The sequence below is a fragment of the Anopheles nili genome, chromosome X (genome assembly GCF_943737925.1).
Source record: "Anopheles nili chromosome X, idAnoNiliSN_F5_01, whole genome shotgun sequence".
NCBI lineage: Eukaryota > Metazoa > Arthropoda > Insecta > Diptera > Culicidae > Anopheles > Anopheles nili.
The window spans coordinates 1,688,519-1,705,554 of NC_071293.1; the positions used below are offsets into that span (position 1 = coordinate 1,688,519).

Here is a 17,036-nt window from a genome sequence, read left to right on the forward strand (position 1 = left end):
AAGACCCTCCCTGCGGTATGTAAGAAAATCAGTGCATTTTCCATTGTTCCACGATTCTTCCGGCAGCAAGCTGCAACCTGCACCTGTGCCACAAAAGTTGTATTCATTTAGGCCCCGAGCCTGACATGGTTTTCCTAATCCATTTTTTGCTCTCACTATATGTCGAGCAACCAGCAGAGCTAGACGCAGTAACCCAGTAGTTCCGGGTGATTGCAACCGGTGTGCTTGCATTTCACACGTTGCTGCGTTCCGCGACAGCCATTGCCTGCCGCTAATACCTTCTGCGAATTCGCGAGCAGGAAACCATTGGTGCTCAAGCAAACAAACGCCCCCTGATCAATTGAATGCGTAGATAGTTCACTGTTTGCTTCCCTCTATTCCCAAATGGCGCTACTTTCTCAGACTGTTGCAGAATCGCAATGCCTTGGTGGCGCGTAACATGCGCTACGCGGACACGCGCAAACGCAGTCAGTCGCTTCCTGCGCGTGTATTTTTTTGGACAATCGATCCACATGGTATGGGATCGCGTGCGCGCCTGCTGCATTTTGAAATGTCTATGTTAATTGCATCATTTCGCGCTTTCTTCCACCGTGTTTGGCGCATTTTCCCTTACCTCTCTCGCGCTGGGGCTGTATTTAGCGGCTCGATTGGTGCGGTAAATCCGGTTTAAACTACTTACCGTCGATGCGGCTTTCTTTGTGCCCGACGCATCCTAGCCGAGTGGCTAAGGCAGGAGAAAAGGGCTAGTGATGATGGATGCCAAAGCCAAAGCTGTCCATCGCCAAACAACTCTACATGTTCTATGGAGCGTAATAAGTAGCCCACTGGCACCAAAGTGGAACAAACAATCTTGTATACATGCTCATCCTGCTGGTAATGGGCAAAACTGGAATGTTTTTCCTACCGCTAGCATTCTCTGCGATTGTGCCCATTATTGAACTTTTTCTCATAATACTATTTATACAATAATCTTCTCTTAACACTTCTGTCACATTCTGTACAGTAGTTCAATTGTCCAAAATAGTACACGTTCTCTTTTGCGCAAAATATGCATGAAGTGAACGTTTAAGCATCTAAATGAAAGCTTGATCAGAGTGGCTCGATATGAAAGTTGCCGTAATTTCGGTGGTTTGGCCTCCAAACCACGGCCGTTGTTCTCTGACTGGTTGATATCCAATCAGACAATTTTCTCAATCACTTTCCTACACTTTCGCAGTGGAAAACATGGCGAAAAAAATGGCTTCAGGTGGATTATTATGCACAGCAAAGGCTGGCCAACGCGTTACTGGAATATGCAACAGAATTAAGGAATGCTGTACTATGGGTTCACGTTCATGTGCAATGGCACTTGGACTAGGCAGAAATGGACGATTGGAAGTAGTATTATTAATTGTCAATTTAAAACTCACACACACTGTTCATGGTTTTGCAGTTCATTTTCTTGCAATACATTTGCAAGCATTTTATCCTTTTCACTCTTTCTCGATGTGTAATATTGAAGTATTTTTCTCTCAACCCAATCCAACACAATTTTCAGCTTTTTTGATTGCCTTGGAACCTGTCCCGGTTGTGAAGACAGCCCCAGTCTGATGTAAAAGAACATTCCACCAAGCTAGTAGCACCCGGATGTACTAGAGGCAAAGATACGGTAGCAAACGAAAACCATATCCAAGTCCGTGTCTTGAACCATCAAAAAATCAGCCGACACCGAAAAAAAATCGACAACCACCCGGAGGGAAGCACGTTGCCGTTTGGTGGTGCATAAAACATAAGCAAGCCTCCCCACGACGAAGGAGCGAAAGGAAAGGCACAGCCGATTGGAGCGAAAAGTCGTCGCGAGCCCGTGTGGGGTGCAGGTGAAGTGCGTGGATTCGAGACCCCAGAAGTGAAAATCGAAACGATCGAAGGCGAGCGGGCACAACAATGTTTCCGGTAAGTCCACACTTTTCTCCATCAGCGTATGTAATACGTGCATTCCCTGGTGTTGCATTTCGATCCCGTTAGCGCTAGCATTTGGAAGGAGTAAGAAGCATAAGCTACAGCTGCGGTTGAAGTTTCTGATACACGTAGCTGTTTGAGCATTCTCATCATGTAGCTCATAAACCTCGAGTGCCAGCATCGTGGGCCGGACGTTCTATTCGTCTATTACATGTTGCCTGTGGCGACGCTGTCGTTATGGTCGCGACGTGGTTGGGTTACGTGTCCGTTAAGATTTTTTCTACAGCTTTTGGCGTGGCACTGAGTCATTCGAGGCAAGAGGCTTAGAATGAATAACTTTGTTGTTCCTCATTAAGCGTTACCTGGGTGCAGTTACAGCACTTACAACGACACATCAGGATGCATGCTATTGAAATTTTGCATCATTCATACGCCATCGAAAAGGTGCAATGTTTTGAAATTAAATACCAACTAATTAGATTTTGATTTAAAAAAATGGTGGATCCTTTATAACTCGTGATTGCAGTAACACAAACCAAGTTTCAAAGAACCACGAAACACTTGAAAATCATTTTATAGAAGCTATTACATTGCAATCTTTCTGGGTTTGAATAATAAAAAAACAAAAAAGTGTTGCAATTAGTGAGATTGGCAGCTTTTTGATTCGTTTGATTTCGATCATGCTTTTTGCACAAAACACTATTGGTGTGTAACGCTATTTATGTCACAATTATGCTTCAAGAGGAAGCACGGTCCCAAACAACAATTACACTGCACCCTTTAATGTAACGCGTGTGGCACCGGGGAAGGGAATTGTAAAAAGCTGGAAGCAGTGTGAATTAAAATACCGTCATGTATTCCAACACTAGGCAGTGCGAAGATAATAGAGCTTCTTAGGTACACCACTGCATGCAAGTGGCCTCGTAACCCGATCAATCGAGTCGAGAGTTTCTCATGGAGATTGCAGCCTGCCGTATGCCACGTTTCCTCTTCGTCATAACATTACGTATGCGACCGCATTGTGGAGTACAAAAGAGCGAATATGATCAGCTTTCGTGATGTATCGGTTCACCGTATGAGCGGACTGCACAACAGATGTTGTCCATTTTCGCCAATAATGCCGTCCGAGAACATGTAACCAGCGCGGGCATGTGGCAGCTCAAAGGAGCTCGCAGAATGTGCGGTGTTGCTCAACGATTTGTTTGAATAAATCGAACAAAGCATTTAATGCGTGGTTTGTTTCTTGCTTACGTATGTATGAATGGAAACGACAAACGAAAATCATAGACATTTTGGAACGGGTATGCGTTGGCAATTGACAGAAACCGGTGAATTATTTGGTAGTAATTATAGTGCCAATGGCGCGAGCTATTTCAAACAGCTCAACAGGAAGTACCGCCCGGTGGTTCGGCTACGCTTCCATGGTTTGGTTCACTCTTGGAGCAGTGCCATGAAGGCTACCCGTTTTATTTGACCTTTACATAATGAAGGGGAAAAACGGCAATTTTTTATTGTTTTATACGAATTGTCAATAGTACAGGGTGTAGGATGGCACATTTGAAACGAAAAGTTAGCATTGAGCTAAATTCAACGAGATCGAGCTGCACAATAAGGATAGATTATATTTATCAACTTCTTCCACCACAATGCTACCGTGTGTCACACACAAACTATCCAAATACTCACAGCAAGTGCGTGTAAATTTCACTTTTTGTGTACATTGTTCATTTACATAATGTCGTAACAAGTGACACTTTCGCCATCACCTCGCTTAAATCAATAAGTCTTGTGATAATTAGCTATTCAACCACAACGTTACACTATGATTCAGAAGCTCTTTCGCAATAGCTGATCATTGGAAAAACTGTCGGGATGAAAATGCGAGGAATTCGAAGTTGATCATCATACATACCAAAGTGAGTGCATCACAAGGTCATGAGACCTCATGGCGCGAAACACGGTCTAAATTTGCAACCATGATTATACACCATAATGAAAAACGATTGAATTCCTTTCTTCTTGGGGGCCCAATTTCACTGGCTCGAACCCACTGCAAGGCGACATAATGATGTGTATAAGGAAGCACACAATGTAAAGACTAACGTGCCCCAGTTTGACTTCAGCTAACGAGCTCGTGGGGTGCGTTCGAAATTTGGTTCCCAAATCAATGGCCTCGAGATTTTGGAGCGCCATTGAAAGGAAAAACGGCATACCGTGAGCAGTATCATCAGCGCCCAATCGATTTCTTGTTTGGGTCGATGTGGTATTATGCGTAGCGTCCGCATTTTTTGGAAACATTACGTTGTTAGCCAACACCCGAAACATCCTGCTAGCGATGGAACAGGTTTTGTTTTCTTCTTTCGTAGCACAATACTTAAAAACAGGGAGATTACGCAACGCTTTTGAGTAATATCACCTTTAGCTCTCTTGAGGTACCGGTTTGGAGTGCCGGGGCTACAACATTAAGCAACCTGATCGTGGACCTGGTGATGATCGACTCAATGCTCGGTGAAAAAGAAATAAAAAATGATAAAGCGAAGAAAATTTTAGACCGTGCAAAAAACAGGTTGTCATTTTGGGACCCATGTTGGCGCGCTCAGGTGTAATTACCTTTCATGCGGCCATCCTGCTGAATTCTACTTTCTTTATCAACGTTTTCCATGGTCAGTACTTTCAAAAAACGAACAGCGACCTCATATAGCCACGTCAACAATCCGATGTACGAGCACTTTAGCAAGCAGTGTCTGCAAGCAAAGGTGGCTACGCACGATTTTCTAGGTCAATCAAGACAATTCTACTATGTATAAACATTGCGAGACTCAGAACCTTGCAAATTATACTTTAATATGAGTACAAACGCGTGCTAGGGGATGCCTGTTGTGACGTCATTTTCCGGAATACTCCAAAGCCCAGGAAATAATAAATTTAACAATACGAGAATGTTATGTGGTCCCGCTACGTTCAACTGCGTCGTCGAACGAAAAGGAAAGTTATAACAGTTCAGCCTCCAACCTTTAAACCCCCGCAGCCTCCGAGCCTTTGCTTTGGAATTTCCGGATGGCACACCTTAACGCTGATGGGCTTCGCCCGATCAGTTTCACTGTCAGCCTCCCCGAATCACTCAAATTGTGTGACTCGATTTCCGTCCAGCGATCTTCCTTCTTCCCGTCGTGCATTCCCGGGCTCGGTCGCTGTAATGCGCTCACCATCGCCATATCAATAGCAGCGGGTTACGGCGTAACGAAGATTCGACAACAACTTTCACTTAGCGCTGCCAGTGTTGTTGCTTTCGTAATGGCAATCAAAACAACACACAAACACTCATACTATAGCATAAAGTATTTAGTTTCCCACATACGTTGGGAGTCACTTAAGCAATTTGAATCCGGGAGAGGATATTGGAATAAAGTTTTATTTCTGAGTGTCACAACACTTGTACAGCAACAAGGCTATTTCTGTAATCGTAAAGAATATGGTTAAATGAGTGGCACATATTTGGAGATCTATTTTACATGTTTAACTATTTTTCCTTTAGCTACGGAACCATTCGTGAGTGTCTAGAATCTGGAAACTAATTTAGTTAATGTTAATCATCGCGCATTTTCGCAATTTTCAAAACGTGCACTGATATTTTACAGCTTCACAGAGGAGCGGAGCTATTCTTGGCAATAGCGATTCTTACTCTATGTCGGAGTAATGAATCTCTGGCAGCCGAAAACAATCAACGAGTCGTTTGTTACTACACAAATTGGTCGGTTTACCGACCGGGAACGGCGAAGTTCACACCGCAAAACATAAACCCCTACTTGTGTACTCATCTCATCTATTCATTTGGCGGTTTTACTAAAGAAAACACCTTGAAGCCGTACGACAAATATCAGGACATCGAACAAGGTACGAGTAGGCGACATGCGCTCATCTTTCATGACACTAATTTATGCGGTATTGTTAAATATTTGTTTTTATAAGGTGGATTTGCCAAGTTCACTGGTCTGAAGACGTACAACAAAAACCTTAAAACGCTGCTTGCAATTGGAGGATGGAATGAAGGTTCCTCTCGGTTTTCGCCTCTGGTGGCGGACGCAGAACGACGCAGTCAGTTTGTAAAGAATAGCATTAAATTTTTACGTCAGAACCATTTCGATGGGCTTGACCTCGACTGGGAGTATCCTGCATTCCGCGATGGATCGAAGCCGAAAGATCGCGAAAACTATGCCCAACTGGTGCAGGAGTTGCGGGAGGAGTTCGAGCGTGAATCGTCGAAAACAGGACGCCCACGGCTGCTGCTAACGATGGCTGTTCCCGCAGGCATCGAATATGTGGAGAAGGGATATGATGTGCCCAAACTCAACAAATACCTCGATTGGTTCAATCTGCTATCATACGATTACCACAGTGCGTACGAACCTGCAGTTAATCATCACTCTCCACTGTTCTCACTTGAAGAAGCGTCAGAATACAACTTCGATTCGGAACTTAATATTGTAAGTGCCTACATGTTCTAAACCGTTCCAGATACATTCTATCATTTACATCTACTAGTAAAACAACAATGGTTTTTACCTAACATGGTTTTTTTCACTTGCAGGATTATAGTGTAAAATTTTACTTAAAATCCGGAGCAGATCGTGATAAGCTAGTACTTGGTATTCCAACGTACGGTCGATCTTACACGTTGTACAACCCAGATGCTACTGACATCGGTGCTCCTGCCGACGGTCCTGGAGAGCAGGGAGATGCAACACGTGAAAAGGGCTACCTTGCGTATTATGAAATTTGCTCCAATCTTAAGGAAAGCTCAGATTGGACAGTGGTTCAGCCCAATTCGAAAGCAATGGGCCCGTATGCATACAAAGGCAACCAGTGGGTTGGATATGATGATGAAGCAATTGCACGGCGAAAGGCAAAATACGTTGCAGAGAATGGCTTGGGTGGAATTATGTTCTGGTCCATAGATAACGATGATTTCAGAGGCACGTGCCACGGTAAACCGTACCCAATCATCGAAGCAGCCAAGGAAGCACTTTTAGCTAGTACAGAGTAAGTTTCATAAGCAAACCAAAGCAAGCTTCAGCTTCAAGTAATTTTTGCTTTTTGTTTTTTGTTGTTGTAATTGTTACAGAGTGGGCATAAATGATGTTGCTTCATCAAGCAGGCCGCGGAAGCCAAATCGTTCCAGAAGTCGCCCGGGCTCAGCAACGCGTAATCGTGTGAACACTGACAACAACAATGAAATCAAAGCATCGTTCAAAACCTCACAAGGCCGTAAAGTAGCACGACCTGTCCGTGTCACAACCACAAGTACCACTACGACGACCACGACTGAGGGATCATTGTACATTGGTGGAAGAACAACTACCCCTCAGCCGCCTACTACTCCTGATCCGGGATCAGGTATGAAGTGCATTTGGTGATGCTAATATGAAACGATTAGCAATCATTTTTCTCTGTTTGTTTTTTCAGACTTCAAGTGTGAGGATGAAGGGTTTTTCCCACATCCAAGAGATTGCAAAAAATATTTCTGGTGTTTGGATAGCCCCAGCCTTGGTCTAGTTGCTCATCAATTCACGTGTCCATCTGGCCTAGTGTTCAACAAATTGGCAGATTCTTGTGACTATGCACGGAACGTGATATGTTCCAAAACAGTTTCAACAACTTCAACCACAAGCACAACTACAACCGTTGCTACTCCAACAACATCAACAACGCAACGAGCTCGCATTACAGCTGCAACAAGCCGTAATACCTTTTTCAATCGTGGCACCACCACAACAACGACTACTACAGAACCTACAGTTGAAGCGGACTACTCCGATGAAGACAACACTGAGACACAACCGGAGGAAGACCCGAAAGTAATCAAAGAACTTATTGCACTTATCAAAAAGGTTGGTGGAATAGAAGAGCTTGAAAAACAACTACAGGCACAAGAGGATGGCTCGGTATCACTGAAAGATGCCGAATCCGATCAAATTTCAACAACAGCGCCGACTATTAGCAAATCTTTGTACGAACGTGTTCTGAGCCGCACGGGTAATGTAGGGCAGAAATTCCGCCCGGCAATTACCTTCACACAGCAAGATAAATCGGGCTCCTTACCAGAAAATAAATACTCATCAGTCGTGCGTAACTCATACACCAATAGCAGGATTGGACCACAGAACGAAGGTTTAGATCAGCTTCCTGAATTTGAAGGAGTGTTTCGAGAAAAGCCAAAGTATGTTACACTTCAGCGTGTACGACCTACGAAAGCAACTTCAATAGAGGATCGATATGACGATGATGATGAAATCGAAGAAGAGGAAAATCAGCCATCCACCTTCGCAGCTAGCAAACCAACCTCTAGCCCGAAGTATGTGAGCATTAGACGTCAGCGACCGGCAGTAATCTCTGAGCAGGAAAATCAAAACGAGAATCTCAAACAAGATGATGATGAGGTTGATGATGATGAACCAGAACAAATTTCAACCGGCGGGGTTCCGTATAACACGGTGAACCGAAATTGGTTCCGTAAGACAACCGAAGCATCATCTAACACTGAAAGTGACAACGATCGATTGACTCCAAATCGGTATGTGGAAACAAAAGAAATGTTAACATGTTACTATCCGTTCATCTCTCGAATGTTTCACGTATGTCTTACAGTTACAATACCATCGATCGCAGACGCACGACTAGTTCGCCATATTCGACCAGTAGGTTGCAGGATGCCGAACGAGACGATGTAGGCACAGATTCTTCTCTTTTGGTACCATCTACAGACTTCCAAACTATTTACACTACAGCTTCCACCATCACCACGATCGACTCATCACAACCTTCAGAACCAAACTTGATACCTTACAGCACACGACAGTATAGTAGTGTTGAACGCGTAAACAGCAACAATATTAGCAGCAACAGCGGCATCGGCAACGACAATAGTAGAAGTAGTAGTAGTAATAGTAGTAACGATAGCGATATTAGTACTAGCAATGGCGGAGGTATTGCTACCGAGCCAACATTATTCCCATTTTCCTATAAAACCACCACTATAAGCGCATCAAACGCGCTAAATAGCGACGATATCGAGAATCGGCAAGAGGTGTCGAAATCCGATTATCAGTCCAATACTGTGGTAACTGACATTATTCAACCAAACGTTCAGCATTTGCACAAAATGAACCATGGTGTTGATATGGAAGGTACCAAACCATCCCAGAGTGAATCAACCCTAGAAGTAACCACAATGTTTAACATAGGTGAAAGCGTTACTGGTGTTAGCAGCCTGGATGCTGGTTTGCAGGGTAGTGATACTTTGTCTAATAACGATAAGAGCTTCGAGCCACAAGACAATGATTCAGAGAAATCTTTCACCGACCCCGATTACGCATTTACAACTCCATCGACAAATCTTCCAATAGCTTCGTCGACTACGTTGCCAACTACGACTGGGTCCCCCACTAACGATGCTACTTCTAACTCAGTTTTCAAATTCACAAGAACTAGGAAACCATCGACTACTACCGCTACCCTAGAACCTGTCACTAACAATAGTCGGAAAGTTGCTTCGGGAGGTGGTGCTTCGGTAAAAGCAACCCCACGTCCGTTTGCAACAGGTGTTCGTCGTACACGTCCGACACGCCTGACAGAATCTCCCAACAACTTAGCCACTACTTCAGCGTCTGTTGTAACCGCACCTGATAATGAGTCGACGACACTTCGATCTGTAAAGGTGAGTTTTTCCAATGCACAGAGATTTGATCTTTCAGCGAGCCGACAGCGAAGGGTCGGAACTGCTACCCCCGAAAGCAGTGAAACCGTAGATGGCAGAACGGATGAGCAACCGGCCACGCGTGCACCTGTCCGTGGCAATCGTGGCCGGGTACGCTTCCGTACCTCGTCCGAATCTACTGCATCAACTTCTACTCCTTTGTCTTTCAATGATCGTGCCAGTTCCCGATCATCGAATACTATAGATACCACTACTCAGACTCCGCGTCGCCGCTCACGACCATCTTCCGGAGAACTTCCAGTTAATCGTTTTGCAATTGGTAGAACGGTAACTGCTGCCGTTACGACAAACACACCTACGGTAACACCTTTGACCACCCTCTCCGACAGAGGATCTCTGCGAAGAGTTAACTTTAGTCTTTATAATGGTCGGCGAACCTCCGATGATGCATCAACAACATCAACTGAGGAACCACGCATAGAGACGGAAACTCTCGCCAATGTGACGCCATTTGATCAAACAGAAGTTAAATCTTACACGCGCATAAGCGAAGATCCGTTCATGACCCAAGAACGTATTCTGCTTACTCTTGGCACTGCCTTGCGTTACGGATTCAGCAGTCGTAATGAGCTTACAAGTGGCACACCAAGTTCCGCATTTACAACACAAATATTACAGGAGACTTCAAGCACTCTTACGCCAGAACGATCCACTTTCAGAGGACGACCGTTTAACGTAGGACGTGAAAACTTGGATAATATGGTGGATAATGCTTTTATTGAAAATCTAAATGATATGTCAACCGAGCAGGGATATCTTTCAACCGTCGAAGATTCGGCAATGCACGATAGTAGGCTTTTCAATGAATTTACTACGGTATACAATGTAAATGCAGCCGAAGTTGATACAACCACACCACAACCGAAAAAGTTGGTTTCCTCTAACTTGAGAGGTCGATTTATTGGAAGTAGCACTACTGAAAGCAGTGACACGACATTGAATGTGGTTATTTCAGAAGTCAATACCAACAAAACATTCATTCCAGGGCGAACACGTCCAACCAGGCCCGTACGATTCCGAACAACTCCTGAATCTAGTACGTCTGCAAGCATTTCAGAACAAGATACCAACCGTTTGCCTTCACGACGACCATTTGATTTGACCCAACGCAAGCGAGTAAACCTCAATCAGGGAGTCGCTTCACGTTTTAGCCAAACAGAAGAAGCATTGGTTAATGATGTGACGGACAGAATACCTGGTATATCAACTACAAAGCGTCAGCGTGCTAGTCGCCGTAGAACTACTGTACCAACTACCACCTCAGCTCCTTCTTCAGCTGAAGAAAATCGCGACAGCAATCAACTTTACAAAGCTCGTAAGCCTTTTAACACTGATCAACGACGACAGCGGCTACCGGCGGCAAAGTTTGTTAAAGTAGTATCTACAACTCCATCCACTGAATCCTTTACCGCGGATCCAACGTATCCTGACAGCAATGTAGCTAATTCGGATTTCACTACGGTTATTACGGACACTTCAAACGAAATTGCATCTATGTATGATCTACTGAATAGTGAAAACTTGCTCAATTTACCAAACCTAGATAACAAAGAAGTGTTGGATGAGGATGATGCAACTGAAACACCTTCTACCGTAGCAGTATTATCCACGGAAAGCAATCCCAGCTCAAATTTGGTCTCAAGCGGCCTTTCACAGCAGCAAAAGCCAAACCAAAAACTAGCTAATCCAGAGATTGTGCGTCCTAACGATAGCCAACAGATCGAATCTGAATCAATTCCTAGTCGTAGTTCGACTAGAGTTTTTGGTAACGGTGTAACAAGACGCAAATTCACCGGAAAGTTTGTAACGACAGAAGCTCCGGAACCGACGGAACCGATTAAAAAATTCGTACCAACCCGTCGCAACCGACCATCTTTCTCGCTGGCTCGTAACGGGCGAATTTCAACCACAACCGAGGATTCGTTAACGGCCACAACGGCAGACACGGATAGTTCTGCCCCATCATCAGGTGCTCAATTTGTCCCATCACGGAAGCGAAAGCCATTGCTTCTTGGTAGTCGAACTTCAACAACATCAGCACCATCAAACGATAGTGGAAATGTCGAAGAACCATCCCGTCCAACTCGGCGTCGGCCTGCATATTCTTTGAATAGACCGGCACGTCCGCAAGCATTTGAAAACTCATTTGACAAAGCTACTGTCTCATCCAAACCGATCGAACAGAAATCAATCAATCGGACGTCAGTCCTACTACCTAAGAGGCCAAACCTGTTTGCTAGAACTACTACTACTACTACTACTACCACAACCGCGGTACCTTATGCACTAGGTGATGATACCGATAGAACTACCTTAGATGATAGATATTCCTCTTCAGAAGAACAACGGTTTAGCGGTGAAGAAAACGAAGGAGAAAATGAAATTCAACGTCAAGGTAAGAAACTTTTCGGGCAGCTAGGTAATGATGCGAGCAATAGCCTGGTGCAGCCCGAGGTTGATGCAGATAAAGTTCGAACAGCAGCAGAAGTAAATTACGGTGGCATTCGTCGTCCAGGACCTCGCGTTGGATCAACGCCTGCACGAGTTGCACCTAGTTCGGGTAGCAACAGATTCATATTTAAAAATAATCAACCCACAAACACGGGTAACGCTGAAGGTTCTCCGGGGTTGACTACACCGCGCACAATCACTACACGCACCAGACGGCCATTTGGAAATGTCGGTGGATATAAGCCCACAGCTCACAATGGCACTGGGCAAAGCAATGAGTCCGGTAGTCCAGTTGCAGGTAGTGTGACAACACCGCGACCTAGATTCACACCAACTACTCGAACGCGTCCTACCTTTGGACGACTTCGATCAACTACATCACTGAGTAAAACCGAAACTGGTCCGGATGGGGAGCGTATTCAGGTTGCTTCAACCGTGAGTGATCTGGAACAGCCTGCAGGTTTTGCAACACGTCGATATCAACCGCGCAAACCAACCAATCGTCGCAATATCACTAGTAGTATACCGGTGACGGCTGTTGGTAGTGGCTTAAACGATTATTCTCGTCCTTATAATGTCACGCTGTTGAACAATGGTACACGTGTTGGACAGAATGCAACACTTCCAATAGTGTACTTACTAACTACGAAGGATACGGAAGAAGGAATTTCACAGACAACACAACGAACAAACAAGGAGACTACCCAACCTGCAGCCGAGTCTCCGATCGACGAGACAAGACAGCCGCATGTTTCAACTACCGCTTTCACAATCTTGTCTGTTGCTAATACCAACGGCACGGATGAGTTAACACCAACAACCACCACGTCACCATGGCTTTCAGAGACAGAAAATGAGGTTGAAAACACTACCTCGTACGAGGAAACATTCAACACATTCAGAACCACTACTGAATACTACACCGCATCTGATGAGACTCACTACACGACACTGAATACGGCTGACACGATCTACACGATTAATGATAATATCGATATTGATGATGTCAATGTATTGCAGGACCGTAGTAGAACGTCAACAACCACCGTCAAGCCGACCACACTGTATCATGTATTCTCGATTGATAAGGAAAACGAATCAGTGCCATCTTCGACTGAGATTTACCGCACCGAAGAGCAAGAAATTGAGTTACCTGCAGCTAATCGAACAGACAAGCTAGTAAAGATACACCGAGTGGTTGAGATTTACACAAAGAACACTAGCAATCCAGATGAGTTACCAGTCATGCAGAAGCTTGGGGAAATTAATCGAAAGATTATCATACGACTTGTAGAGCCAAACCGTTCCAATAATCGTACTGGTGGCAATGTAAGCAATTATACAACCACCACGGTTGGTAGCGGAACATCGGTTACAGAAAGGTCCAACGATGAAGACATGGATGATAAACGCGGCCGAACCATGGTCCTTTCGTCTAACAGTGTGTTTACTGTAGAGACTTCCACCATACCCCTAGAAGGTTTGTTCGATTCAGAGAAGGGCGCTGGTTTTCCTACAACCGAACTACCACCGATGGATATGGAGCTAGAACCGCAGACTGTAGCCCCTCAGCAGGAGATCGAACGAATTTCAAGTCTTGATTTTAGCTCGGTGACAGGTGCAGTCCCTGTAGAACAGGACGAAGAAATAGTCACGGTAACGCAACATGCTGCTGAAACAGATCGCTACGTGCAGGTAACTAGCCTGAGCCCCCTTGCATCGGATGATACAAATTCAGACAATACTGATAGGCTCAGAAACAACAATTTCAAACAACAAACAACTGACTACATGGGTACAGCAGAGGAGCAAACCACCACAACGAGTTTGGCTACGGAAAATTTGATAAGCAGTACCACCAAAACGACACCCGTCGTGTCGTCTTCTACACAACGTGAAATTGTGCACAAGTACACACTGCCGGCAGAATTTTCTTTCCAGGAGCCCTCTAGCGAAACAACTTCGACAACGACAACAATGACAACCACAACCGTAAGCTCCTCTTCGACTCCAGAGTTACTCATGACGACTTCAACGGACATTTATGATACCACAGTGCCAGATCGTGTTCGTTTACTGGTGTTACCAAATAAGGAAGGCAAGAAAAAGTACACCAAACGACCGGAATCAGTTCTTACAGCTTCGCGAGTGTCAGATTTTGCCTATAACAAAGATACCTCCGCTGAGACAGAAAACGAGCTGGTTGTACTAACTACAGAAGGGCTCACAACCGAACCCGCACCAGTTACAACTACCAGGGGCACAAATACACGGCACTACACAAATAATCGCAAGTACGTGTCCTCGCTGTCATTGAGGCCAAACTTTGGTAACCCGGAAAGCACCAGCAACAACGGTGGCACATCGTACCGAAAATCGAAAGATATTCCAGTCATCCCACTATCTAAGGCGAATGCTTCCCCAAAACCGCTGTCCATCTCTACGTCACGTTTCACTACGACCACGGAGGCAGCTACAACTACTACCTCCACTACTACCACTACTACACCTGCACCGATTACTAAAATCGACTTCAATATCAAATACGTTCTGCCGGTGAATTTACCCGATGCAAATATTCATGAGCTCAAAATCGAAAGTAAAAATGACAAGTACAGCATTCCACTCTCTCCTATCCTTCGGCCGGACTTCATCACACGTGAGATATCGGGGGAGCGACAAGACCGCCAGTTCTCACCGGTCTATCGACCAGAGCTAGACAATGACGAACTGACGCGTCAGCTGACCAGCGACGCTGATCCCGTCGCGCTTGAGGCGGAAAATTTAGACCGGGAAATCCTCGGTAGTGATAGTAGGTCTGGCGCCGAAAGCACTCCTCTCGAGAGCGGCACTGCAGAACGGTTGGTGAACCATAGTGCATCGCCGTCTGCGGCATACTTCTTGCGCCACACGGCTGAGGTTAGTTAAGGACGCGCAGTGTAGTGTGTCAACATTTCACATCGAAAATAGTAGTTCTCAAGATGGTCGTAACGGATGCGCGCAACGTTTGTCGTAATGATGGTGCACAAGAAACTGGGAATCTCACATTTCATATTGTGTAGGCCTTCTGTGTGTCATTGGCGATGAACCAGATGAATAATCACTAAACGAGAAGGGTACAGCGATGGATGGCCTAAATTGATTTTTCATAACGTCGCGTTTCCACCATTTTCTAATCAAACCAGCACTTCTTTCCCTGAACACCGTTTTAACTAAATAATACTCATCCTTTCCTGAAAAACTACAAAGTGACTAATCAACGATGCCATAGGACCGCAAAGGTATAGAAATTTATGTACAGAAAGGAACCCTTGGTGTTTTACGTGAATTATATTCCAATTTTTAAAATATCTAAAAATCAATGCTAAATTTTGTTTTGAATCCTTTACAGTTTAGTGCATATTAGTGGCAATGTTTCGTTCGGTATTATTTACTAACAAAGTGTGTGTGTTCTTTTTTACTTCTTATACCATAGTTCAAATTTGTTTATTGTGTGTTTTGCGTAGGAGTTTATGTTTAAGCATCGTGTAGTATTTTCCTGATCTGCGCTCAACCCTACGCGATCAGCGGTACGCAATGAACCACTGTAGAGCATGTTGTACAAACTTTGTTGATATGCTTAGTTGCTCGAATCAATCGTCACCCCTCTATAGCATAACTGACGGCACGAACGATACGCATGCAAGTGCGATTGTTTCTCATCGGATATCTTTGCTTGAAGGAACTCTTCGTTATGATGGCATGGGCATGTAAATGCATCTATTTCTGCTATTTGGTAAAGCAATTGTGTTATTGACTTTGCTATTCATGTTGTATAAAAAACTATTGTACATCTTTTGAGTAATTTTGTAAAAATATTACAAACCGGCAAATACACCGTTTTAGTGCTCAAGTACATTTTATTTCTTCATGGCATTATATGGCAGAAAGTACAATCTTAGCAAACCATATACACTCTCTTCGTTCTTCTTGAAGGTAATTTTTACATGCAAGGCCCATTTCACAACGCCAAATATGATCCCTGCTGTCTTGCACTAGTCGTTTTATGTTAACTTTTGGGCATCTCAGTCAAAATATACTATATTGGACTGATAATATTGATCAAATAGTACACACAATTCTCATCATAAAGCATAAAAGATTATTCCGTATACAAAGGAGATTGGTCTGACAAAACAAACAGCTTCAATTTTTTAAATTAAAACTTCTTGCATTTATTCTATTCAGTTAAGAGACTTTTCAACACGATTTTTTTTAGAAAATTAATGTGCTATCGAAGTTTTTTCTTGTTTCATTAAAAAAAGTGTACTGTTTCTTGCTTAGTTTTCGTGAGGAATGGATAAATTTTAAAGCTTTAATGCTACTGAAATATTCAATGTGCAGAGAACGTTGAGTTTTTCATGTTTTGAAATTATTAGTCTAGTTGAAAATTTGCAACAGCTTAGATAGTGTTAGCCCTTGCAATTAAACAAACTAGTTGGATTGGTTATAGCAGTTGCTAAGTTCGAATGTGGTGAATGTGGTGAATGAAAACCCATGAGAATACTAGAGAGTTTATTTGACTAGGTTTCATTTTTATGAGGACCAATAGGCCTGGAGCTAAACGTGCAGTTAGATATCAAAATTAACTTGTGTCTCTGAGTTTCCTCGGACGAAAATAATAGTTAAACACAAATTACCTTCTGCTGTTGGCAGCAGTTTACATACTATACGGAATAATTGATAAGTTGAGTTAAGTTTTAAAATAACGATACTACAAACAGCCCCCAAAACTAGAATATCTAAACTAGCGCCAAACTAGAGGATCATTTCACATACAGAAATTATCTGATTTCGACCCAATTTCTCAAGAGTAGCAATCCGAAATTAAGTA

At 43.8% G+C, this 17,036-nt stretch overlaps 1 protein-coding gene across 1 annotated transcript; it reads left to right on the forward strand.

The window, feature by feature from the left end:
• The first annotated feature begins 1,923 nt into the window (after positions 1–1,923).
• Positions 1,924–15,091, forward strand: LOC128729256 (mucin-5AC-like). Its single transcript, XM_053822922.1, has 7 exons — positions 1,924–1,932; positions 5,577–5,832; positions 5,908–6,422; positions 6,527–6,978; positions 7,061–7,332; positions 7,402–8,509; positions 8,584–15,091. Exons 1-7 carry the CDS (start codon positions 1,924–1,926, stop codon positions 15,089–15,091), a joined length of 9,120 nt encoding a protein of 3,039 aa, XP_053678897.1.
• The last annotated feature ends 1,945 nt before the right edge of the window (positions 15,092–17,036 follow it).

Bases quoted from the DNA above. Each gene is read 5' to 3' on its own strand.
- LOC128729256 (XM_053822922.1), top strand. The intron at 5,833-5,907 runs GTACGAGTAGGC...TGTTTTTATAAG, and splicing joins ATATCAGGACATCGAACAAG to GTGGATTTGCCAAGTTCACT. The intron at 6,423-6,526 runs GTAAGTGCCTAC...TTTCACTTGCAG, and splicing joins TCGATTCGGAACTTAATATT to GATTATAGTGTAAAATTTTA.